The following is a 25,781-nucleotide window of genomic DNA, read 5'->3' on the forward strand; positions in this document are numbered from 1 at the left end:
AGGACAGGAGAGTAACCACCCCCATGTCCAGCTCCTCTCTAGGGAGGTGCCCAGAGCTCCTCCAGGTGGCCACTTGATTCTGCCATGTTGAATCTTGGCCCCTGGGAGCATCTGACTCGTTAGGACAGAAGAGTAGCATCCCTGACTCCCTCCGATAGGTGGGTCACTAGAAAAGAGGTCCTTCCCCTTTCTAGGATTACTTAAGGGCTACCCTGAGGGTGGATCCTTAGAATCGTCCCACCAACAACTTCTGGAATCAACTGCCTGTCGCTGAAGATTGTTCAAAAACTCTTCTGTTGGTGGACACTGGAACTCTGCTGTTTTTCAAGCAAGGGCCCATGACAAGACGGCTCCCGGTAGGAAGAATCCTTCTGCATTTCCAAGGATCTGTAACTCCATGGATGTGCATCCTCCGAGTCACCAAGGACTCAGCCTGCATACTAGGCTGAAGGAATCTCCCTTGAAATGTAGCAGTCACTTCCCTGCATCTGCAGCCACCTTGACTCCGACGACCAGTTTGCTGATCCTGTCATCCCACGGACATCAACTGGCTCTGCAACACAGGTGGTAGTTTGTTGGTTCTCTAGAGGCAGGACCATTCTTCCCTGCAAGTTGGTAGACTGTAATCCCTCTCTAGCCAATGTGGACCGACCCCCCTGTGCACCGCGCCTGTGTGGTGTTACCAAGGCTTGTTGGCTCTCTACACCAAAGATTTTCAAGCTGTAAGTAGCCTCTGCCTCCAGCACTACACAGCTCCAAGCGCATCATCCTGCCTGCATCCTCTGCGTGGTTGGCCTTCATCTCCTGATTGCTGCTGAGGCTTTCTTGTGATCTCCTGTGCCTACTGCCAGAGGGTCCTTGAGGGGGCTCCACCTATTCCTGCAGGATCACCATTGTGCTGGCTTAACCTTGCTGGGTATGTCTCTCAGACCTTCCTGGTCTGCAACCAAGCATCTACCGCCGCGAACTGTTGTTTGCATTTGCCAAGGCTTGTTGGTGGTACTGCTGGCCACTGACCTTCCTGCCCCCGACCGTCGTGGGCCAGCTCATGAAAGGCTCCTAGGCTCCTACACCGTCGCCTGATCTCCACAGCTGTTGGTTCTTCTACTCCATGCTACATCAAGAACCTTCATCCAGGGCTGGTATTGTGGTCCTGTGCTTCGAGGTCTCCTCTGGGTGGTTTGAACTCCACTGCTTTTTGGTCCTTCTCGTCTGGATTCTTCGTCCTGGTTCAACCTACCTGGTCCACAAGACACTGCAGCTCCTGTACTTCCATGACCCTCCACTGGCGTTTATGGACGTTTCTGACACCACTTCACCCCTATGACGTGGGCTCCCTGGTGCAGGTATCCATATCTTTTGGGTATCCATGGGTGGGGTGACTCTCCAACCTTCACTGATCCAAGCGGTTCCTTCTGGGTCTTTTAGGAAGGTTCCTAGAATTCTAAATTTCCAACCGCAACTTACCTGTGTATTGTTCTATGGACGTCTGACCCGATGTAACCACTCTGTGCCTGGGCGCCTTGTGGTCCCTGGCTACTCACCTTGGGTGGTTCTTTGCTTCCCCTGGGGTCCTCCAACCTTGTATACTAGTCATGTTTTGGTACTCACCTCGCATCCCACTATTTTTGTATTTGGTTTGGCCCCCTGATTGGGCCCTATGTGTTTTTCTATGCTACTTACTTCTTTTCTAAGTGTTACTTGTGTGTAATTGATATGTGTAGTGTGTAGTAATAAATATAAAGGGGCAGATTTATGTTCCCTGGCGCATCCCTGCAAATCAGCATGGATGCGCCAGGGAAGATGTGTCACGCAAGTTTGCCCTTGCGCCACCGTAGATGCGTCGCATTTACAATGCGGTGCATCGTGGCGCAAGGACAAGCAGATGCGTGACGTATCTGCCGGCGTAAGGTTGGCGCAGTGCTGAAGTTGTGTCGCAAGCGCGACGCAACTTCAGCACTGTTCCAACCTACCCCATACCTAACATGGTGCGTCAAGCCTTACGCCTGCTTCAAGCAGGCGCAGGGTTTTGACGCATCAGCGTTGGGAAAGTGACTCAGTGAAATCTTATAGATTTCACTGAGTCACTTTTCAGGGGCGTTCCTGCGACGGAACGCCCACATGAAACCTGACGCAGGTTTCATGTGGAGCAGGGCTTTACACCGTGACGCATCTCCATAGATGCGTCACGATGTAAATAGGGCGCAACGTGGCGCAGGGTTTACGCCGGTGCTGCGTCACAAAAGTGACGCAACGGCGGCGTAAAAGTGGCGCAACTCCAACATAGACCTGCCCTAAAGTCTTTTTCTACTCAACTGGTGTGGTTCTTTCTTGTGTGAAAAGTTTACAGACTGACTATAGTGGTACATGCAACTGCTTTACACCCTCCTGGATAAGTGCTAGCTGCTCTCTACAGGTACCCCTTGAGAGCTTTGGTTTTCAGGAACCTAAACACTATCACTTAGGGTTGCCTGGACTCAGTGCACAGTGCCTCACCATACGTGGATCCTATATAGGGAGGCAGCCTTCTACACATCTCTCCTGTCTGCAATAGCTTAGGAGAGTAATATGGGACCATGGGCCGCACCTGCGCAACCGAATCCCAAAGCACATGGGAGTAACAGCCCGAAAGGCACCTGGCGTTCACGGACCGCAGTGCCAAGCAGGCGGAGGAAAACATTTTGTTGCCTAAGGTGTCCAGCCTCCTGGATTCCCTATCCGGTGGGTTGGTAGGATATGTGCTAGGATTTAAACGGGAAGTGGAGGCTTGGAACACCAAGCTCTCTTGGGTAAAGTGCTGTGCAAAAAACTGGGGTCTATTGGGGCAGAGAGAGATGGCGGCGGGCAATTGTCCTGTTCACAGGAGGCCCTGTGCAGGTCTTGGACCAGGCACTGAGCAGGACATCTGTAAGGGCTTCATTAAATGGGAGGAGTGGTGATTAGGGGGAACTCCCAGCTGAAGCACCTCTGTCAAGACGTTAGTCTTCACTACCACTTAGGGTGGCTAAGGTCCAGGACCTCGGCCGCCCTTTTCACCACCTCCTCCATATCCACAGCTAGAGGAGAGACCATGCCATTATTTGGAGAGGTGTCCCGTTTAGTGGTATCTGCCAATTCCTCAAACCAGTCCATGTTTAGGTCTGGGGGCTGGTATTGTTCAGGGTCCAGTGGCTCCTCCCAATCTTCCCTAAGTCCTAGCCCATAGGAGCAGGGCTTCAGGGTTCGGCCTGGAGGGTATAGGCCCAGTTAGCGCTGGAATCGGCAAAACCCTTCAGCCTCCTTGTCGGGATGAGAATGGGGACGGTGCCACTAGAGGGCCCCAACGCTGCAGGGAGAGTTGACATCAGAACCTGCGTTGGGGAGGTCGAGGCGCTATTAACGGTGCTGGTCTGGATCCAAGAGGCCTGACTTGCGCTGGGGGCAGACCTACCAGTGGTAACCAGTAGGTGCCCCTCCCAAACCCATGGGGCTGAAGGCGCTCTAGCTGGGATAGGCCACCTAAATATGAGGTGCATGGCCTCATAAAATTATTGTAGTTGGGTGGGTGTTGCTCCACCTCCCAGAAACTTGGGGAGGAGCGGAGACAGCCTAGGTGAAGACTCAACTGCAGAGCCAGATCTAGAGTAACGATGCTCCCTCATCTGATTACTTTGACGGACAGGGTGAAGTCAACTTCTTACTCTTATTCTTCTTGCGGGACTTACTGCAGTGGGACGAAGATTGATGGCTCTGTGACCAATTCCTGGATATGCCTCTCGACCAGGATCGAGAACGTTGCATCATTGTACGTTGAGCGCCAAGGAGCTTGAGGGATCACTCTCTCAAGGCCTTTGGGTGCATGGCACAACAATCGATGCACGTCTTGGCATTGTGGTCGCGCTTAGGACACCAGAGGCAGATGAGGTGCTGGCCTCTTCACCAACATTTGCCGGTGACCAGCACCACAGGGATTGGGGCCAGCCTTTCTCTGAAACATCCCTGCCACACCAGGAGATAAGTCTTGAAAAAACACATTGACAAAAGCTGAAAAAAGGCCAATCAAAAAATGACCAGGGTGTTGGTCTCTCCTGATCTGTGCTGATTGGTGCGGAAAAAAAGAACTGACATCAGCAACCTGGAGTGACACCTATATAGGCCCTGCGCATGTCACTTCTAGCACAGAGGACGACACACAGAGCCGAACGACACCACCTACCTGTAAGCAGGGGTACTGCTCATGAGAAATTGCCAGATCCAGTCTGACACCTGGGGTCAATTCTAAGGTGAGTAATCTAAGGCTAAGGAATATGCGGCTAGAAGTCTCTATCAGAAAGTTGATATTTTGACCGATTTGGAACGGTGTTACAACTTTCGGCAAAAGGATGCTCGCATCAACAGAATCAGTTTGTCTGGGAAGAAGGTTGTGTATGGCAGGTTGGCAGAGAGAGCTTGAAGCTCACTTACACGCCATGCAGATGCTATGGTGACGAGGAACATCATTTGAGGGTGAGAAGCCACATAGGTCAGCTGTGAAGCGTCTCAAAGGGATTACACATGAAATTTGCAAGGACTAAGTTAAGGTACCACTGTGGCATGGCAAAACGAGAAGGAGGAACCTTACTTTGTGGACTTAAAAAAAAAAGGATCACAACAAGTGATTTAAATAATGAGGGCTGACCTGAAAACCACAAAAAAGCCAAAAGAGGAGAAAGATACCCTTTAATTGTGCCCAGATCAAAGCCTTGCTAAGCACCAGATAAAAGCAACAAAACGTCAGATAACTTTGCCTGGAGGAGGTCAATCTGCTGTATGCCATACCAAGCCGAAATCTGTTCCAAACGACAGGCGTATACTGTATTTGTTGAGGGACGCTTGGTTGCCAAGATGACATCAACCACCTCAAGAGAAAGGTCGAATGTGTTCAGCAATTGACGCTCAATCTCCAAGCATATAATTGAAGACTGTGAAGGCCCAGGTGCAACACCCTGTCCCATTGCTGTGACCGCAGATCCTCCTAGAGGACAGCCCGATCGGTGGACAGACACTTATACCCAGACCTCTGGATAGTATATACTTTATGCCCAGTCTGGGGCCACTAGAATGACTGGATCTGGTTGCTTTTGACCATCTTCAGAACTCGTGGCAGGATGGGTATTGGCTGAAAGGTATATAGGAGTCCAGAGTGCCACACAAAGTGCAGAATTGCTGACATTGTGCATTCTCTGAACGAGCCAATGTTACCCTTAGTCATGGAAGAGACCTTGCTCCACCTTCAGGTTCACCTGCCAAGCTCAACTGCCACTTGTGACCTGCTAGGTGTCGACGGTTGAGCTTGTCTGTCCTTGCATTCAAAGCTGCAGCAAGGTGTTTCACCACCAGGAAAATTTCATATGGGCAAGTCATTTCCAGAGATGTAGTGCCTTCTAGCACAAGGTCCATGACCCCACCTCGCCTTGTTTGTTGCAATACCAAATGGCAGTGGTGTTGTCCATAAGAATCTATACCAGCATCTTCCTGACATCTGGAAGGAAGGCTTTCAATGCCAAGTCCTTTGCTTTAGAAGGTTGATGTGGAACTAGGACTCCTCCGAAGACCTGAGGCCTCTGAACTGCTTCCACCCGAAGTGACGCATCGGTCACTACTGTCAGCTTTGTGTGGGTCAGGGAGAGGGGTCTGCTGCTGACCTAATCATGGTCCAGTAATCATCAATGCAGGTCTTTTACAGTCTCCTCTGAAATCTGGACTTGGTCCAAGAAGTCCCCTTTATACTGGGCCCACTGAGACCAGATTTCACTGCAGAGCCCGCATATGAACCTGGCATGCTTAACCAGCAGGATGCAGGAGGCCATCAGTCCCAGCAGCTTCAGAGTCTACCTCACTAAAATCTAGGGCAAGATCGGTAACAGAACCTGAATGTCCTGGACTCTCCGGGGGAAAGGCAAAACATCTACCTACGTCCAGAATAGCTCTGAGGAAAGGGCAAGTCTGCAAGGGAGTCAGGTGTGACTTCAGAACATTGATAGTGAACCTCAAAAGTGGCATGAGTTTCGCCGTAGTCTGGAGGTGGTTAATGACAGCCCAGGGTGAGCCCGCCTTCAACAGCCTGTCGTCCAGGAGGGGGAAGACTGGGTCTCCTGACCTCCAAAGATGTGCTGCTCCCACTGCCATCACTTTTGTAAACACCTGCGGGGCACTGGTGAGGCCAAAGGGGAGCAAAGCAGACGTTAAAAGCCCCTATCCTACCACAAACCGCAGGTAGTGCTGATGGGCCTGCAGGGTGCTTAGATGGAACTAGGCGTCCTGCAGATTGAACACCACCATCCAGTCTCAGGGTCGAGGGCAAACAAGACCTGGACCAGGGTGAGTATTTTTAGTCTGTCCTTCCGGAGGAAGGCACAGGTCTAAAATAGGACAAAGGCCTCCATCCTTCTTTGGCACCAGAAAGTATCGGGAATAATAGCCATGACCCACTTCTTGTGCAGGCACCATCTTGATAGCCATTTTGGCAAAAAAAGCTTACACTTCCTGCTGTATGTCGGACAGATGGTGCTCCATCAGCACTTGGACTTAAACTGTAGTCTTCCAATGCTTGGAGACGTATTGCTTTACCTCGCGATCTAGTATGGCCTTTGGGTTCATAACATGCAGTCACTGCAGGCTTTAGAGTCATGGTCCGACACCAGGCAGCACAGGCAAACCTCATGGGGATCTGTCACAGCCATCTGCTTGCAACAATCCCTACAAGGTTTAAACCCTGTAGATTTGGGAGGTGAAATTTCCCTGGCACACTAGATTTTCGAATTTCTGAGGTAAACAAGTCTTTCCAGAGACGAGATGTAGCTCCAGATCCACGGCCGTTGGCTCAGACAGAAAGGAACTGAGGTCAGTGCATGAGAGAGGTGCCTATATTTGCCACGCACATCATTTCCGGAGTGGAACACCTTCAGTATGGAGCCGCACACCACCACCTCCAAGTGAGCAGAGGTACTGTTCAACAGTATTGAGATCCAGTCTGATGCCTGGGGAATCTGCGGTTCTATCAGAAACACGCGATTTTGGAATCTAGCACACAAAAGAGCTCATATTGATATTATGGACGCACAAAGTTCATCTGCAACCCATACATTTAAATTTGCAGGATCTGTCATATTACAAGTTAAGAGACGTATAGCCAGTTCATGGATGGGACTCCTACCTGGCCTAAGATACAATGCAATGTTTGTTGTCTTGAAATAAAATAGAGTAGAGTTATGAAGCCTTATCACATGCCCACTGGAGACCTCACATGAGTATTGAGAGAGATTTCACATCATTTTAATGGCTAAAGCCAGTGTAGTTGATAAAGATTTGATGTGCTGTTAAGATAAATGTGGCAGTGTAGGTGGCATATAATATTGATTGGGCATGGATGTGGAACCTACCAGCTACTAATTATTAAGCTTTAAAAGATTAATGCTATTTCCTATACTTTTCTGACATTGTGAAATTAAGTTTATGATTCTACAATATATAGGGCCATATGTAGGTACCTAAATACCGGTCGGTAACGGCTGAAAATCGGTAAATATCCCGTTACCGACCGGTATTGAGGCACTTGAGATGTAGGTGGCTCATTTTCTGGATTCGGTAATTTACCGAATCGGAATTTTAAGAAATCGGTAAAATACCGATTTGGTAAATTACCGAATCCTGAAATGCTATGTAGGGGGCACTCAAGTGAGTGCATTATTGGTTTCTGGATTCGTTATTTACCACCAACTACAAGTTGATGGTAAATGACGAATACCTTTAAAAAAGCATTTTTGTGCTATTTTAAAAGTGCCATGTGGCAGACATACATGCCCTTAGGGCATGTATGTGCGCCACATGTGCACACATGCACGATTCAGGAGTGCAACAGGGTGTCAATGTGACACCCGGCCACCCATGAATATGCTTCCCCTATTACCGATTCGGTATTTACCGAATCGGTAATAGTAACTGGCTTCCCATTCATTCCTATGGGCCTCCAGGCCCATAGGAATGAATGGGAAGGGATGCATTATTACCGATTCGGTAAATACCGATTCATAAATACCGATATTTACCGAATCGGTAATAATTTCCGATTGTTTACCTACATACTATTTACCGATTCATAAATACCGAATCGGTAAAATTCGGTATTTATGAATCGGTAAATAGTATGTTACCTACATATGGCCCATAGTGACTGAATCTATTGTTACTGAATTTTGCTGTTTACTGATGCATGTGCACTGTTAATAAAAAATATTATTAGTTATTAAAATTAAATGTGTGGACAATGAAATATTTTAAAAATACTGGAGAAGAAAGACACAAAATGGTAGAGAAACATAAATGGGAAAATCACAGGAGTATACCACTTATGGACATTTTCTGGGATACATTATCTATGCCTCTAAGATAAATGTACAGTAATGTGAAAAAAGCAGAAAAGTGCCACATGAATGAACACATAACGTGTGCAGTGCTAGTATATCACAGCGCAGATTTGTACTTACAACACTATGATGTTGTAGTTCAGTGACATCAACTACCAATGCCATCAAACTAAAAAGTGGCAGTTGGGGTCAAAGGATAGATTTCCAGAACATCAAATGTTAGAAGTGCAAAAGGAGTAACAATCACCTGTTCTCAGTTTCCAGTTCGCTCATCTTGCGGTGTTTATCCTCTAGCTGCCCTTGTAGTTCTGCAATACGCTCATTTTCAGATCCCTCTTGCTGCAAGCGGAGCATCTTGTTTTCATGTTGTAGTCTAATAAAAACTTCCCTGAAAAAAAAAAACACTGATGCCAAGGTATACTTTTTTCATTATTTAATGTAAAGACATGTTTTCTTTCTAACAGATCACAGACAACATGAAGTCTTTTCGCCAAGCCATGTTTTAACTGGCCACGAATATCAAACCAGTCTGAGGCAATTACAATCTCATTGCATTGTGTCACGAAAAACAAATTTTAGATCTATATGATGTCAATTTTTAAACATCATTAGAGTTGATTTTTTGCCTTATGTGTAATAATAAATGAACAATAATGAAAAGGGACAGAAAAGAGTATGCACTCAAGTTATAACATTACTTCAGACAGTATGGGGAAGTTTTGGGGAAGGATCTATCCACATATGTGTAGGAAAGAGCCTCTTTTGGACATGGTTAGCCCCCATATTTTGCCTGGAAAATTATGTCATTTCCACTGGAAGTGCACAGGGACCCTGCCAAACAGGTCCCCTGTGCCAGATCTCCTTCCCTAAAGTGTACCTTTTGTTTCCCAATTGGCACCACATCAGTATCCCTTGTAAGTCCCTAGTAAATGGTACCCCTGGTATCTAGGGCATTGGCACTGAAGAGGGACCCCGAGGGTAGCAGCACAAATTGTGCCACCCTAGGGTCCCCTCACCAAGACCCTGCACTCTGCCATTGCAGACTGTGTGCCTTGGTGCAGACAAAACTGAAGAGTCGACATGCACACATCCCTGTGTGGCATGTCCACCGACACTGCATAGGATATAGGTAAGACACCCCTCTAGCAGGCCTTAGCCCTATGGCAGAGAGCACTATACCTCCGGTGAGGGCATATTTGCATGAGCATATATGCTTCTGCAATATCCATGTTGATTACTGGATACTGCAAGTGACCAGGGAAGCCATAATAAGTACATGGGCTTGACACTTGTCATTGCGCGTTCCCCAGCTCCATGATGGCTTCATTGAAGTATGGGATATTTAGTACCAAACATCTTGTCATATTGAACCTGCACTGATTCCAGTGTCAGGTTTATAAACAATTGCACATAGAGGACCCCTTAGAGGGGTCCCCTGAAACCTACCAACCTTTGCACTGCGACCCCAGCTTCTCCTGTTAAAAGGACCAGTAGCCCCCTCCTGTGCTCACCCACTTTTGGGCGGGTATACAGGCGGTAAAACTCAACAAGAATAGGAGGTGTGCCATCCTTTGCCAACTCCACTCTTCAGATGCCGGAGGTGAAATGAAGCACACTTTTCAGTGTCCACCATCTTGAAGATAGTGGGACTTATCCAAACAGGGCTAGGGCTATGTGCCTCTGCCAGAGGCGGTGGGCATAATTGAGGGTGTAGACACCCCAGGAAATGGGCCCATTGGCCACTAACTGTCACTACCCTGTAACTCCCCTAAATCAAGTATTTAGGTGGCATAACCAGACCCTGAATTCAGTTCCTGATGACCTAAGAAAAGCTTGACACCACAGAGTCGCACCAGCAGAGAAAAGTGCAGAGAACTACTGACTTGGTCCCAGCCCTACTGACCTGTCTGAACCCCTCAATGATCCTGCACCAGAAGACGACTCGTCCTGCAGCCCAGTGACCTCCAAAATACTGGGAGGACTGCCTGCCTTCGAAAAAGAACGAGATCTCCCGAGAACAGTGGATCTGTTTACCAGCAACAAGTTTCAAGTAAAGACATCAGTGAACTGAAGAACCGGAAATTCCTACTCCCGGTTCCACCTCTGAACCCGACGTCTCAGGCCCGAGTCCAAGTGACCCACCTGTCCCAGCGAGGTTCCCCAGCGCTCCAGAGCCCGAGTGCATCGTGGTTGACCCTTCTCGGACTCCTCGACGTCGCCTGCAGCCTCTGCACAGAGACCCCCTCAACTGCGACCTGCTCCGGTAAACTGTTTCCGACATCAAAAGGCCTTGGTGAAGTGGACCTAAAGTGCCCCTATGTCTCCGAAAATCGCAGCGTACCTCTCCAGCTGTTGGTTTCCTTCGACCAGCCACATATATGCATGTTTAAGGTAGTGCGCGGTCTAGCTGCTGGCTGGCGGAAGATGGAAGGATTGGGGGAGCCAGAGGATGCGGTGAGGTAATTGGGGCTGGGGTTGGGGTTGGGTTTTAGGGGGCGTGGAGGTTGTTTGTATGGGTTGGGGGTAGTTTTCAGTGCTAGGGGGTCGGGTAGTTTTAAGGATTCGAGGTGGGTGGGGCAGTTGTCAGGGCTGGGGAGTCGGGGTAGCTTTCGAGGCTGGGGAGGGGGTTGGTTTTTAGGAAGGAGGGGGGCGTTTTAGGTGTCAGGGCGGGGCAGGGATCAAAATACTTTTTAGGGTTACGGGGGCAGGGTAGTTTTTAGGGCTCAGGGGGGAGTCACTGTAGTTTTTAGGGCTTAGGGGAGGGTGGGCTCGTTTTTAGGGCTCGGGGTCAGGTAGTTTTTAGGGTTTAGGAGAGGGCTGGGTAGTTTTTAGGACTGGGGGGAAGGGAAGTTATTAGGGCTCGGAGTAGGGGGTTGGCTTTCCAGAGGAAGGGGTAGTTTTAGGACTCAGGGCGGGGACATGTGTCAGGGGCTTAAGAATTACCTGTCAAGTCTTAACCATGGATATGTGTTTAACATACAAGCCTTAACAACGCATAATTAGTTGTAAAGACAATCATGGTAAAGGCATATGCGTGGTTAAGACTTGCATTGTTGATACTGTGTGGTACAGGAATGCGTGGTAAAAGCATGCGTGGTTACATCACACAACCATTTTAAAAGGGGGAAATGAGAAGCGAGAAAAAGACAACTAACCTGTAGAACACGTTACTTACCTTCATTTACATCTTATCTGGTAAATCTAAATCTAAATGCTGTATTTGTAAAGCGCAAACTACTCACCCCTAAGGGACTCAAGGCACTGGGGGCCTTTAGACTATATCTATCCTCAGATTCCTTACCTCTGAATCTCCCTAGGGGTCAGATTTTTCATGAGCAGTACCCCTGAGTGCCCGTAGGTGGCATCGGTCGGCTTCATGCAACGACTTCGTTTGTGCCAGAAGTGAGGTCCGCATCAGCTATATAGTAACCACCTTGGTGCAATAACGTTGGCTACTTTTCACGACTTTCCATGCCAGAAGTGCGGAGCCAAGAAGTGCACTGACACTGGTGTGTCCAAACTAGGGCCCTGAAAGGGATCAGCCCAGACCCTAGAGATCAGTCTGCAGAGTGGGGAGGATGGGTAAGTCGGGGAGCAATTCCAAAAGAAAAGAGGTGTTGGGTCCCAATTCCTTACTGGCCGTACTTAGTTGAGCAAAATGCAGTTCGGGTACTTGTCCTTGACAGGGGGAAACCCCTAACCCCCTAATTGCAAGAAAGTTCCAAAGGGAAGTCAGGACATGTCAGTATAATCGTGCTGTTCGGAAAAATTCCAGTACGCATTGTTCATATTGATGCTTTTTTATAGATAGAAGTGTTGTGACTCATTACAAGGATTCTGAGTCAATTACACAAAGAGTGGTAACAGCCAACACGTGTTTCGCCCTTTTTACACGGCCATCTGGTGCTGGGGTTTCCTCAGTGAGTTGTCAATTTATTGTTAGGGACCTGAATGATACTGATGAAGTTCCTCTAAATCTGTGGTCTGGCTGGAGAATCTCGGGCATAATGCCCTGGGTTCGGTAAAATTTTGTGATCAGTATCAGCGACTAGATATAGTCTCTACCAGATAAGATGTTACTTAAGGTAAGTAACTTGTTTATCCGATATAGACTTCTAACCGACTTCTAACCACAGATTTGTTACCTTTGAATAGATACCCAAGCAATACCATCACTAGTGGTGGGTCTGTAGTCAAATGTAAACTAGGAAGCCCTGCAAGACCGAAAGGGCGAAATGCCCGTCCCTGCGGACCAGACTGTCCAGGTAGTAGTGCTTGGTAAATGTATGCAGGGAAGCCCACATTGCTGCCTGGCAGATGTCCAGGACTGGGACTCCATATGCTAATGCAGTGTTCGCAGCTTTTGCTCTGGTGGCCAGAAAAAGTCTACCAGACTATTTTTTTTTTAAAAGGCCCTAACTGTCTAGGATACTTTTTTAAATTTAAAGGACTGGGAGACTTAACCAAGGCCCTAACAGATCAGATTAGAAATTTGGAAATTCAAAAATTCCAAAAATATTTTTAGCAACTAAAGTCAAATGTGAATTCTATTGTGGAATCACAATACTAACAGAGTGGGAAAGTTAATGCAAAGCTTTGGACCCCACCGTTGTGCCACCAATGTAGGGAGCTGACTCTTTATATAGTTGAGCAAAAAGAGGTACAAAGTGTAAAGAGTCCAGGCAAACCCCAAAGGAATTATAGAGGCACAAATGACACCCTAAAGACCCTCTTTTGTGGTAGTTTGGGTGAGCAGTTAGGCACATCAGAGGGTAGTTCTAAGCATTTGTTATACACACAAAGGCAGTAAGTGAGACACACACTCAATAAAGAAATCCGACATCAATTTATAAAAATAACACATGCTTTTAGATGAATTTAGATACCAAGATCAGTGGAATCTAGTAAGTAGTTTTCGAGCTATGAATTTTTACAGTTCTCAAAAGTTGACATTTAGTGTCCAATTAAGAGTTGGCGGTCGGGAGTGTGCCGTCAAGCCAGACCGCCATATTACGAGAACACTGCTGGGCTGGTGGTGTTGAGCTGGCTATGCCACGGCATGCTTCAGCTCATACAAAGCCTGTAGCACATGCTGATGCCGTGCCAGCGCTGCATGTATGTCGGTGCACTGTGTACCATGCATCATGCTGTGCATGGCACACAGTTCACACATGACAATGCAAGCATAGGAGGGTACAACATGTGCCCCCATGCACCACCCCCATGGGCCCTGTTTGGGGCCCATTCCCCTGCCTTTCGGCCAACCTTTTCATGGCAGGGTCCCTGCCATAAAAAGCTTGTTGGAAAGGCAGGTTGTGATCTGCACGGTGGTGCCGGAATCAGCACTGCCACCGTGAAAGGATCAGGATCCAGGACGCTGTTGGTGGCAGCAGTCTTGTGTCGGGCTGGTAGCGGTCCGACTGCCAAACTTTTAATCAGGCGGTTGGACAGCCACCATAGGTACGGCGGTTTTGGGACTGCCATTCTCGTAATAAAGCCCTTAGTGCAATTTGTGGGTGCTATAATGTTATCATATTGGGGGGAAACCGTACTGCATTCAGGCACTTGACAATGACTTATTTGACTGTTCTTCTGGACTTAAGGTAAGTATGGGGCAAGGTCCAAGGTCACACCAACAGGTCACCTCAAGAAGCTCTGGGGCATCAGGGTGTAGAACTGTTTCATGGCGTTGGTTGCCCCATTCACTTAATTGGGAAAAGGCTCTGGTTACAAAGTGGCTACAAGCAGGGACTGGGGAACCAGGTGGGCTCAACCACTGTGATCCTCAGGCATGTAGGGCACACCCTTGGTCCACTTCTCCCTGGGATTTTGGACTTGGGTGCAGTGGTGTCTTTAGCCGTCGGATCCGGGGCTGGAGTCTCTCACGGTTGGAGGGGCCTTGAAGAAAGAGGCTGCAGGCAGCGACTGGAAGTCTAACCTGGGAAAACCCAAGGATGGGCTTAGCTTTTGTGGGTTTGGGGAGCTCATTGGCACGCCACCTCCCTTTTGGACTTGGGCCCTGGAGCGCGGATGCATAGGTGCTTTGAGGCAAAGGGTGACGGTGGTCACAGACTCACTTTGTTTCTGCTGCAGAGGGGCAAACAGGACAGCTGGGTCATTCACAATGTGGGTCTCACTGTCCCTGCAGTCTCTCGACATGCAGGTCTGTCTTCCTTCGCGTAGGTGTCTGGACTGGACACAACAAGCCTTGGCTGCTGCAAGGGGTCCAGTACCACAGGTATTGGTATTATGGGGCTCCGGTCGGTCCTGGCATCCCTACAATTGGAGGATCTGACCTGTGGGAGCACTGCTACCTCTTCCTGGCTGGCTGCTGCGTCAGTAGTCCCTGTAGGCAGCAGGTCGGTGTATCGGGTCTTGCTTCTTTGGTGCATGCAGCTACAGGGAAGTAGCTCCTCCATTCCAAGGGAGTTTCTTTGGCAATATGCGAAGCACTGGCAGCCCTCTGGGTTTCTTGAGGTCTGCACAGCAGCAGGACTGTTGGACTTGGCCCATTTTGCATGGTCATCCCTGAACTTTTTGCCTTCCTCCTGTATTTTTTCTGACCTGTTGTTGGTGGTGTTATGACTCTGGGCACTTTACCACTGCTGATCAGTGCTAAAGTGCATATGCTCTCTATTGTAAATTGTTGTAATGGATTAGTGACTCCATGATTGGCATATTTGATTTACTTGTCAGACCCTTGTACAGTGCACCATGTGTGCCCAGGGCCTGTAAATCAAATGCTGCTGGTGGGCTTGCAGCACTGGTTGTGCCACCCACAGAAACAGCTTGTAAAATGTGGCTCAGGCCTGCCATTGCAGAGCCTGTGTGCAGTCTGGGACTGCCATGTCGACTTGGCCAGTGCACACACTTGCCAGTCCCAAAACCTTCCCTTTTCTGCATGTTAGTCACCCCTAAGGTAGGCCCAAGGTATTCCTGTGGGCAGGGTGCATTGTATGTGAAAGGCAGGACATGCCCTGGTGTGTGTGGCATGTCCTGATAGTGAATTACAGCCATTTTCGTTTTTCACTATTGCAAGGCTACCTGTTCCTATAGGCCAGAATGGGCAGTTTGAATATAACATCTTACAATCCTAACTGACCCACGGAACATGGTAGAAAAACAAATTTAGTATGCCTGAACTCAGAGAGATAAAATACATATTTTAGTGAAGTTGGTTTTAACATTCTGTGTTTGAAAATACCACTTTTAAAAAGTAGGTATTTTCTTGCCTAACCATCCAGCCTGCCTCTGCTATGTTGTATATTGCATGTCTGGTTTGTGAGTGACAGGGGCTGGGGTGGCTCCAGGAGACAGGGTGAGTCACCACTAGGCTGAATAGACCTATCTGCATTGAGAGTGGTGGGAGGAGTAGCACGTGGGCCTGAATAGGGCTGTGCCTGCCTTCCACAATGCTGGCTCCAACTCCTGTGGTGCGTCTAATGACCCTGGCCCACACTGACAAAGGAAGAAGTTGTGCACTTGCAGAATACACACAGAACTGGTTTGGACTAGGTACAGACACTCTCTGCCTTCAGAGACAAAGGATTTGTGTGTATAAAAAGGGGGACCCAGACCCCAGAACTTTAGATCCCTTCTGGGAAATCTAGAGGAACCTTTGCCAAGGAGAAGAAACCGGAGAAGCTGAAGGAGGATTACTGCCCCTGTGCTGTTTGCTGTCTGGGGTTGGCCTGCAGTGGTTACTTGTTGCCAAGGAAAGAAGAAAAGGACTTTGTTGTTTGCTTTGTCATCTTGAGGAAGATCTCAAAGGGCTTGAACTGAGCCTGCTTCCTGTCTGAAGTCTCAGGGACACAAAGACTTCAACACCAGCTCCTCCTGAATTTCCTTGCTGGGAATTCTAACCTACAGAGAGGTACCTGCAGCTGTTCAGGACCTCTAGAGACTGTCGCTGGGAGCTGGAAGCGCGACACAATGAGGAGAAGCATGTCGCAGCAGCTGCCTCCGCATCGCCGAAGAAGCGTGCCACAGCTGTTCGTCGTCGCATCGCAGACGAAGAGTGTCGGATCACCAGAAAAGCGTGCCGCCGCCGCATCGCCGGAGAAGCGTGGCGCAGGGCCTGTCGCGGCTCCAAAGATCATCGAATTTGCCGCACGGCCATCGGGCGTGCACACATTGCATCCACGTTGTCACATCGCATCAAAGACGCCATTTTGTCGCATCGCACCGGATCATCGCATCGCGGCGCCATCTTGTCGCATCGCACCGGATCACAGTAAGAAACCGACGCATCACCTCCTCTCCGGTAAGGAAACAACGCATCACCTCCCCTGCGCTGAGGTAAGGAACCCACGCATCACCTCCTCCGAAGCAAGGAACCGACGCATCACCTTCCCTGCGACCCTTTTGTTTGTATTGCGTGACGCATCCAAGGTACTTTGAAAGTAAAGTGTCTCTTTTTACCATCTACATTGAACTAAGCTATTTCTACCATTTTGAAAGTCATATTTTTATTACAGTGTTGAGGATTTTTGTCGTTTGGTCTTGTGTCAAGTCTAGTAAAGATTACTTATTTTTCTAAACTGGTGTGGTGTCCATTTGTAGTGTGTTCACTGTATTACTGTATGTGTTCACAAATGCTTTATACACCGCCTCTGAGATAAGCCTGTCTGCTCGTGCCAAGCTACCAAGGGGGTGAGCATGGGTTATTCAGGAGTGTATACCCCTTTCCCTGACTAGAAGCAAGGGTCCCTACTTGGACAAAGGTGTATACCATTGCCAACTAGGGACCCCCATTTCTAACAAGGATGAATCAGTTTTTCCACGAGGGTCTGATGCAGCAGGCTGGTTGGCAGAGTTAGCGGCAAATCAGTTGTGCTCCTTGGTTCTCGGGTCACCTGTTTTTTCTTTGTCCATTTCTTCTTTTGGTCCATAGAAATCTGAAATCCTGGTATCAGGGGGTCCACTAAATACTCAATTTAGTTGTGTTAAGGGGAGTGAGGGGAAGTAGTCGATGGTCTACTCACTCCTGGGGTCACTACAGCCACTTTGGGAAGTGGGCACTACTCTGTCCCAGAATTCCTAATTCCACCACACACAAGATGGTGGAATCTCTAAAGTCATATTCACTTCCAGCTGGTCACCCTAAACGTGTGTCCAGCCTGGCAGTGCATGTCCCCTGCATAGCTATTTTTCCCCCTGTCGTGGTGCCAAATGGGCCCCAGTCAGGTAGTGGCATCCCTCTGAGGGCAAGGTAGATTCACATACCAAAGAGAGCAGGCACGTTGAAGCCCCCTGCTTTGTAATGCTAATTTGCAGGTCATCCTGTTGGAGAGGGTGTAAACCCTCTCTGCTGGACAGGCTTTGTTCCTGACCTCCTGAGAGCATAGGCCCTCACCCCTGGGGGTAAGAAAGTTATCTATGGTGGCAGGCTGCTCAGGACCAGTCAGCCAGCACACTAGTAGTTGGTAGGTGTTTAGGGAACACCTCTAAGGTGCACTCTGGGCGCATGTATAAATAAATCCATCGCTGGAATCAGTGTGGGTTTATTAATATGAGGTGTTTGATACCAAACACCACGATTCAGTGAAACCATAATGTAGCTGGGGAACTCGTTTTGACCAGTACCCTCTAAATACTTTAAGATGGCTTCCCTGCCCATTTGCAATATCTAGCAATAGCACTAGACATCACAGGGGCATATTTTCTCATGTAGATATGTCCTCACATAAAATATACTGCACCCTGCCTAATATAGTACTGCTGTAGGGGTGACATCCATATATTAGATGCAGTGACTTTGGCATTACAGGAGTGTGTCATGTAATGTTTTCACTCATCGTTTGCACCATTTAACGCAGCCTCCAATAGCAGTCTGTGTGGAATTTGTATGTGGGTCCCTTAGGGTGGCATAAGATAAGCTGGAGTTATACCACCCTAAGGGACCCTCTTTAGTACCCCTGCCCTAGGTACCTGGGGTACCATCTACTAGGGACTTACAGGGGGGTAAAGTCCTTTGCCAATTGTGGCACAATTAGACAACACCTTGTTTTAGGGAAGGAGCACTGGCACTGAGGTCTGGTTAGCAGGCCTCAATGAACTATCAGAGTTGAAAAAGAGCATTTAGTAGTTAAAAAGTGGGGGGACAACTGCAACAAAAGCCCAGTTTCGTACAGTACCTCTTCCTACTATTCTAATGTCCAGTCGTTCTCCTCTAGCATAATCGCAAACTCGTGAATGTTCACTACTTCATTTTGAGGGGGTTCAAGTGATCTGATAAGATAAAATCTAGAGAAAACAATGCCACTGCTAGAATATATTACACTTTTAGAAGGCCCTACTGCTGCAATGAGAAACTCCATCACCTCATATGAAATACACTGGAGAAATTACACAGGAGGATAGGTGCTTCATTCAGAATCAGTGACCATTTTGGACTTAGGAAGTTGCTATAACAACCACTGACATTTCAGTTCGTGCAGCAGTGCCCAACTATGTACTTGGCTGCCTTGTCAGTGGCAGTAGCGGCTGTGAGATTTTGCCTCTGTTCAAGTGACTAAAACATTGCAGGCAGATCAGCTGGTGTGCACCATACACCGTAGTTTGTCTGGGCACCCAACACGGATTAACGCAGTGGTTCCGCCATCAAATCTGCAAGTTAACCACTGTAAACCTCTATTGCTATGCTTTGGCAGAGGAATTAAACCTATATGCAGTCTGTAGCATTGCCCTCATCCCCTCTCTGAGGTATTCATGGGAAGATAAAATGGGGGGCACTGGCGTAAGGTAAAACGATGCTTGTGTAAATATGTTCACACAGTCAAGAATTCTGACTGATGCCACAAAGCTGTCCAAAACACACAAGATGATGGACGGAATGTTGCACATTGGCAAAACATTCACCCCCAGTCACAGATCTGGGTTTAATCCATTGTTTTTTGCTCACCACGCCACCCCAGTTCAGACATGACCATATGCAAATCAGTCTTGACCCTGTGCCTCATGGGAACAGTCCAGCCCGAACTGCCAAGCCATGTCTTCCGTGGACCGGAATCAAGCAACCTAGGACCGGTTTCGGGGTTTCACCCCTCTTCAGCCAGGATTGCTTGAATCCAGTGGCATAGTGAGCACGGGGCCCACGTCCTTCCCACATAGGGCGAACAGCAAAACACACAAGATGATGGACGGAATGTTGAACATTGGCAAAACATTCACCTCCAGTCACAGATCTGGGTTTAATCCATTGTTATTTTGCTCACCACGCCAAATTTTACAAAGCTGTCCAGGCACTCAAGATATCTAAAAGAAAGTGCAACTATCAGGAAGCATTGAGTATTACTGGAAAAATGTGGTTATGCACTATGATTACATAGTGATGGAGCAAATTAGAACATATTTTTTAAATTAATTAGTAATTGTGCAAATCTAAACCTTAAGTAAATTTCACAAAGCTGTGGGACTAATCTGAGCATGCACTAAGGATTAATGATTACTCAATGTTGGGGAACATTTGACCACAAACTAGGATTACAGACTGATGATGGAAATCTGAACATAAACTGACGATTTGATAATAGTGGTATAGATATCACTAATGAGCAAAATAATCTATGCGACAGTGAAGATTTGTGAATGAAAATATTACCATGATGCCTACCGCTTGAGCGCTGACTGCACTGTCATAATGGTGGTAACTCTTAACATATTGTGGATATTCTTGGCCAAATGATGCTAAGCCCTGGTGTTATGCTTGTACTGCTATTTTTATAACATTATTACTACAGATGTCTGAAGCGTCAACTTGTGATATTACTGCAACGTGCCTGGTGCCACCCATGCATACCCATGCATACCCTCCCTTATTCATCCATTCACTCACCTCTTTAGCATACACATACATATTCAACCTCAACCTCACTTTCATGAACTTGCTTCTTCAACCATCAATCATTTCATGCACTCACTCGACAATTAACTTTCCATTCACTCATGTAGTCACTCATCCATGCAACCTTTGAAAAATTAACTCTCCACACAGCCACACACACAAACTCGCTAGTCAATGAAGAAGCACATTAAAAATAGCTAAGCTTATTAGCTTTGATAATGCTTGTTTTCTTTGCTGCACAATACAATCTAGCCCCTCTCATACACAGAGAAGTAGGTGCATGTAAACAATGGGGTACTTAAATGGTACAGAGGTCTCTCTGAAATTAATAAGATAAGTTGCCTATTTTGACCAGTCCAATTATCACGTGGTCAACACACACATAATACCCTACCTGTACTCCACAGGCAGAATTTCAGCAGCAAGGTTGGCATAACCGGATACTCCAGCAGCACCTAAAAAAATGTACTAATCAATTTTTTTTGTTTTTACCATTCAATCAAAATACAAAATAAATGTGGTTCAATAAAAGTACCAGCTTGATTCAGATGATCCTGTTGAATCTGTGAGCACCTGAGTTCTTCGTTGGTCTCCTTTAAAGCATCCCGCTGTATTATGAGTCGCTATAAAAAAGCATTAGAGATAGTTGCAGGGGATTAAAATTGACTTGGTTTTAAACGTAAACACTGTAAGAATTTCACCAATTATTCTGAAACACCTCAATAAACAATAATGAAGGAATTGATGAACTGCTGAAAAAAACTTATTGTTGAATATTTTATAAACAAGCAATGGCAAAGCCAATAAGCATCGCATTGGGTTTGCAAATTCTTGTGTTGCAAACATGTAGTTAGTAATAAAGCATTTCAAAATCATATGAAGATGTCCGCCAATGAGCACACAACTCAGGCATACACCTTTGAATGTTCTTGAAATACTTTACCAGTGTTTACCACTTCAAATAGTGAATACAAAAAATTGCAGCAAGTGGATGTGAAGGCGGGCTCTCCAATGTTGGCTTTACCAGACTAATTTTTGTTATACTTATGGTAAAAAATGTAATTCCAAGATTGTCAACTGCACAAGCATGGGTCTCACAATAGGATAACTTGCTCTCCGATGACTGCACCTGCTGTCTTCTGCCATCACCATTATTTGAATTCTGGGAGAGGATATGGCCTAAAAGCTAGTGCGGTGGACCTCAGAGCTGGGAACTGGGCAAATCACTTAAACTCCCCGTGCTTAAATAAAATAAATGTGTCCGTCTGCAACACAACTGGTGCTCATGTAAAGCGCTCTGATACCCGATACCTTAGGGTCAAGTTTGCGCTATATAAAACTCAGCAAAAAACAAATAACACAACCACGAATAGTATAAGCTATTAGCATAATTCAATGACAGCCAGAAACTATCCTGTTTATTTTGAGGAGCGGGAAGCAACTGTAATAATATTGGATTCACCTGTACGGTGAAAGCTCAATAAAATACATTTGAATAAAAACTGCATATGCATGGGGACTGCATGAAGATATTGAAATTATTGTGATGTGGGAGAAGTACATTTTGTATTGAAAATCAGCCTCTAAGGCATTATTACTATGACTATAAAAACACAAAAATGAGAATACAGGAAGGAAAATTATGCATAAGAATTGGTGGAAAATCATATATTTAATATTGTGATAAGATTACGTTGACCAGGACTGCAGTAGACCCAAAGTATATACCATGTTATCCTTCTTCCTTTTCTCTAGTATTCTTTCCTCTTTCTTCTTTTTTCCCCTCCTATCTTCTTTCACCTCTTTTCCTCTCGCTGATATATCTTTTCTATTAATCAATGCAACTAACACATTACTTTGTTGCGATATATTAGGTGCGTTATCTGTTCCACATCCCTGGGCTTTATATCTGATGAATTTACAATATTTGTATTTGTCATGGTATTTATCTGATCATTTTTATATGATAACTTTGACATCTTTTTATCCTAGCCTCTTTTTATCCTAGCCCATTAGCTCTTTGTCATGAAGTCCTTCTTTTTTTAAATGCCTTATTATTATATTCTTGACTCTGAATTGATGTATTGCTATTGTATTGCAAATGTACTTCTTTTTAAAAAAAACAATAAAGATACTTGAACTAAATGACATGTTCAAGAAAATTAATTGGTCCGTAATTTACGAACCTTGTGCACACATTTGCTAAAAGGAATGCGAGCCCAATAGTCCTATACAAGACAAAAAAACTAATTTCATGTGTGACTTCATCAGCCAAAGCCAAGCTGTTTGATTTTATTAAAATTATATGTATTAAATTATACGCTTTTGGCTGGCACTCTTCATCAGTTGGTCACTTGTTGGCTCCTTCTCACTTCTTGAGTTCGGCAAGAAGCTGTAGCCTTGGCTCTTTGGGTAAATACCTTGGGGACCACACACCTACACACTAGCCCAAGCGCCTGGATACCCTATGGGGTGATTAGTGCGCTACACAAATCAATATAACATAATATAACATAATTCACATTTTGCTTCTGCCCACTACAGCATACAGCATAGTTATATGGCCATTAGGGTCTTTGTCAACATTGCTAAGTTGGCATGAGCTTTGCTGACATGATGCTGCTTTTGCGCACGTTACTACATGACTTTATTTTGCAAGACACTGTGTATGCCTTTCACATGAGAAATATCTGCTTTTCGCGTTATCTGCTAGATTCCTGACAGAGTTGGGAGTGTTGTGTTCTGGATTGTCTAATCATTTGTAGCTTCGTGATTATGTAGGAGAACGAATGAGACACTATAGCTGGTGAGTTTTGGGATTTTGGGTACTAAGGTGGTAGGAAGGCACAGCCCCTATACACCGAGGTCCTGTTTTCCTGCACATAGTTCTGTGTATGTGCTGAATCCCCGCAACACGGCGCCGCCATCATTTGGTCGGTTCTTATCTGTGAGACTCCTGAGTAGTGCTTGTCCACAATCCCCTCACTGTAGGTTTTCTTTTTCCGAAAGTTTTGCGGTTTCAATAGCAAGGTGTCGGTGCTTCTCATAGTTCTGCTACAGCCTGGTAATTCCAGTTGATTGGCTAGATACTTTGGTGCGTTGAAGTGCAGGGCTTTGTGTGTCATGAAGGCAATTTTTAGCTGTGATCTTGCCTCATAAGGGAGCCTGTTCAGTGCCTGCAATGAAGTTCATATATAACTGAACTCCTGTATGTCCTGTATGTCATATTGGTATGTGTTTTAATTGAGGACTTCATTTATACTTGTGAATCATTTTAGTATGCATGTCCTGCTTGTATGTCTTTCACATTTTCAAATTCTGTCTATCTATCTATCTATCTATCTATCTATCTATCTATCTATCTATCTATCTATCTATCTATCTATCTATCTATCTATCTATCTATCTATCTATCTATCTATCTATCTATCTATCTATCTATCTATCTATCTATCTATCTATCTATCTATCTATCTATCTATCTATCTATCTATCTATCTATCTATCTATCTATCTATCTATCTATCTATCTATCTATGCAACTATAGGCAATTGGGTCACTGGTTGAGGAGATATTTAAGCAACAACCAAAATTCCTGTCAGGGTGAATTCACATGTAACCTCAAACTAACCTGTGCTTAACTCTCAGGTAACTCTAATTATTTGGTCGTGCCGGACCAGGACACAGTCTCAAGTTCAGGCCAACTGCAATGGAGTGCGAGCCGGATACAGGAACCAACTTAGGCCCACTGAATAAAGTACTTTAAATACTGGTTGCGGAGTGTTGCAAGATCCTGAATTGACGGTGTGTTGCACAGTTGTGGGTCTGAGGAGCTGCAGGAGGCGATGAAAAGTCCTGAGTTGAGGATGCGTCATGTAGAGGAGATTCTGATGAAGCCCTCAAAGAGGCTTGCGATGCTAAGTCCTGAGTCGGGATATGTAGTGCAGTGGCAGTTCCAAGGAGATGTGGGCTCCAATATCCTGCATCGGGGATGTGTCACGCAGGGGCGGATCCGATGCGGAGCTGCGAGGAGATGTGTCGCACTGGGTCGGTTCTACCCAGAAAACCACACCTGGGCTGGTAGAGCACCTTCAGGCCAACTTCCAAGGGACCAGGACTGAGGTGGCACCACTTGGGGGGAAAGACTTACAGCAGAGAGAGCTCAGGGGCTAGGTTCAAGGTAGTTGGGGCCTTTTCTGTCCCTGAGGATCTGATCAGGAGACCAGTTTACTAGCCCTTGCCGCCACTCTGGGGGTCCTGGGTTCAAGATGCAGGTTCATTCTTTATCACTTAAGCAGCAGGGCAACAGGCAGCAGAGCATCAGAGTAGCAGTCCTTCTTGCAGCAGAGCAGCACACCAGTCCTTTTGACTCTTCCACATGTCATGAGGTGAACTGAAGAGTTAGGTCTGAGGGTCCATCATTTATACCTCGTGCCAGCTTTGAAGTAGGAGAAGGTTCTGTAGCTTTTCACCCCCAGAGGTTTTTGGAATATCCAGCCTCACTGCCCTGGCCCCAGCTTTTCTGGGTGCAAAAAAGACTAGTGTTCAAACCTCTATGAGAGTGCTGGGGGAAAAGTCTTTGTGATGTGCATCTGTGTTAGGTGACAGCTCCTCTCCCTCATCAAGTCAGAGATGGCCCATTCTGCCAACAACTTTTCCCCTTTGTCTCACTGTGTGGGAGCAATACACCATGACCAATTGTCAGCCACACCTAGTTATGTGACCCAAGATACAGAATGCAGGCACCAATGGTTGGAACAAGAAAATGTCAACTTTTTTAAAGCGGCTTTTCCAGAACTGTGGCTTAAAATTCAACTCTACTATTAAAGAGGGTTTTTAATTACAATTCTTTAGACACCAAACATGACTTAAATGCAATAAGGTGACCCAATGTTATCCTGTGGGGGCCTTGCAGTAGTGAAAATGGGAGTGCACTGTCAGCAGATGCCCTGACCAAGGAGCACCACACAAAGCACTTAGGATTTATCAAAGAGATCAGGGAGCCAAATTCATAATACAGGGTAGCAACCATATCATGAAAAATATGGAGCATTTCCGTTCTCCCCAGTACTAGAGCACTATGTGCTGCCTCGCACCAACGCAGGTACCCCTGCACCAGGGTGCAGACGTGCCTGCATTATAGGCAAGATTGTTTTTGTGAAGGAAGGGATACTTTCCTACATAAAAACAATCCTTAGAGACATATTCCTCTTTCTATGTGAGCTGAAGAACGCAGCACGTACAGAAAGAGAAAGTAACAAGGAGAACTAAAGATACTTCTCCTTGTTATGCCTCACTGGGAAGGTTAACAGTTTGCCCCATTACCAGGATTATAAGTCTTTCTACATCTGGGAATATGCCAACATCCATTGGTGGGTGCATGCCAACGCCCAAGCACCACCCATGGAACGCCTTCCCAAAGCAAGGTAACACAAGTCAATACTTTGTATTTACTAAAGTATGCAAAGTGGCTTTGCATGGCTTAGTAAATAACAAAAACGATTTTGCATTGGGGTTGCACCACAATGTGATGCAACCTCGATGCAAAATC

General features: G+C 46.4%; 1 protein-coding gene across 1 annotated transcript in view; it reads right to left on the reverse strand.

Moving 5' to 3' along the window:
- Window positions 1-25,781, reverse strand: part of HOOK1 (hook microtubule tethering protein 1) — an 859,473-nt gene that overhangs the window by 153,088 nt on the left and 680,604 nt on the right. Inside the window, exons 13-15 of the mRNA XM_085602484.1 lie at window positions 20,765-20,852; window positions 20,624-20,684; window positions 8,632-8,772 (exon numbers count right to left, since the gene is read on the reverse strand). Coding sequence (XP_085458610.1) covers window positions 8,632-8,772; window positions 20,624-20,684; window positions 20,765-20,852 — 290 coding nt within the window. The remainder of the gene's footprint in view (window positions 1-8,631; window positions 8,773-20,623; window positions 20,685-20,764; window positions 20,853-25,781) is intronic.

This window comes from Triturus cristatus, chromosome 4_2 (assembly GCF_964204655.1).
Source record: "Triturus cristatus chromosome 4_2, aTriCri1.1, whole genome shotgun sequence".
Lineage (NCBI taxonomy): Eukaryota > Metazoa > Chordata > Amphibia > Caudata > Salamandridae > Triturus > Triturus cristatus.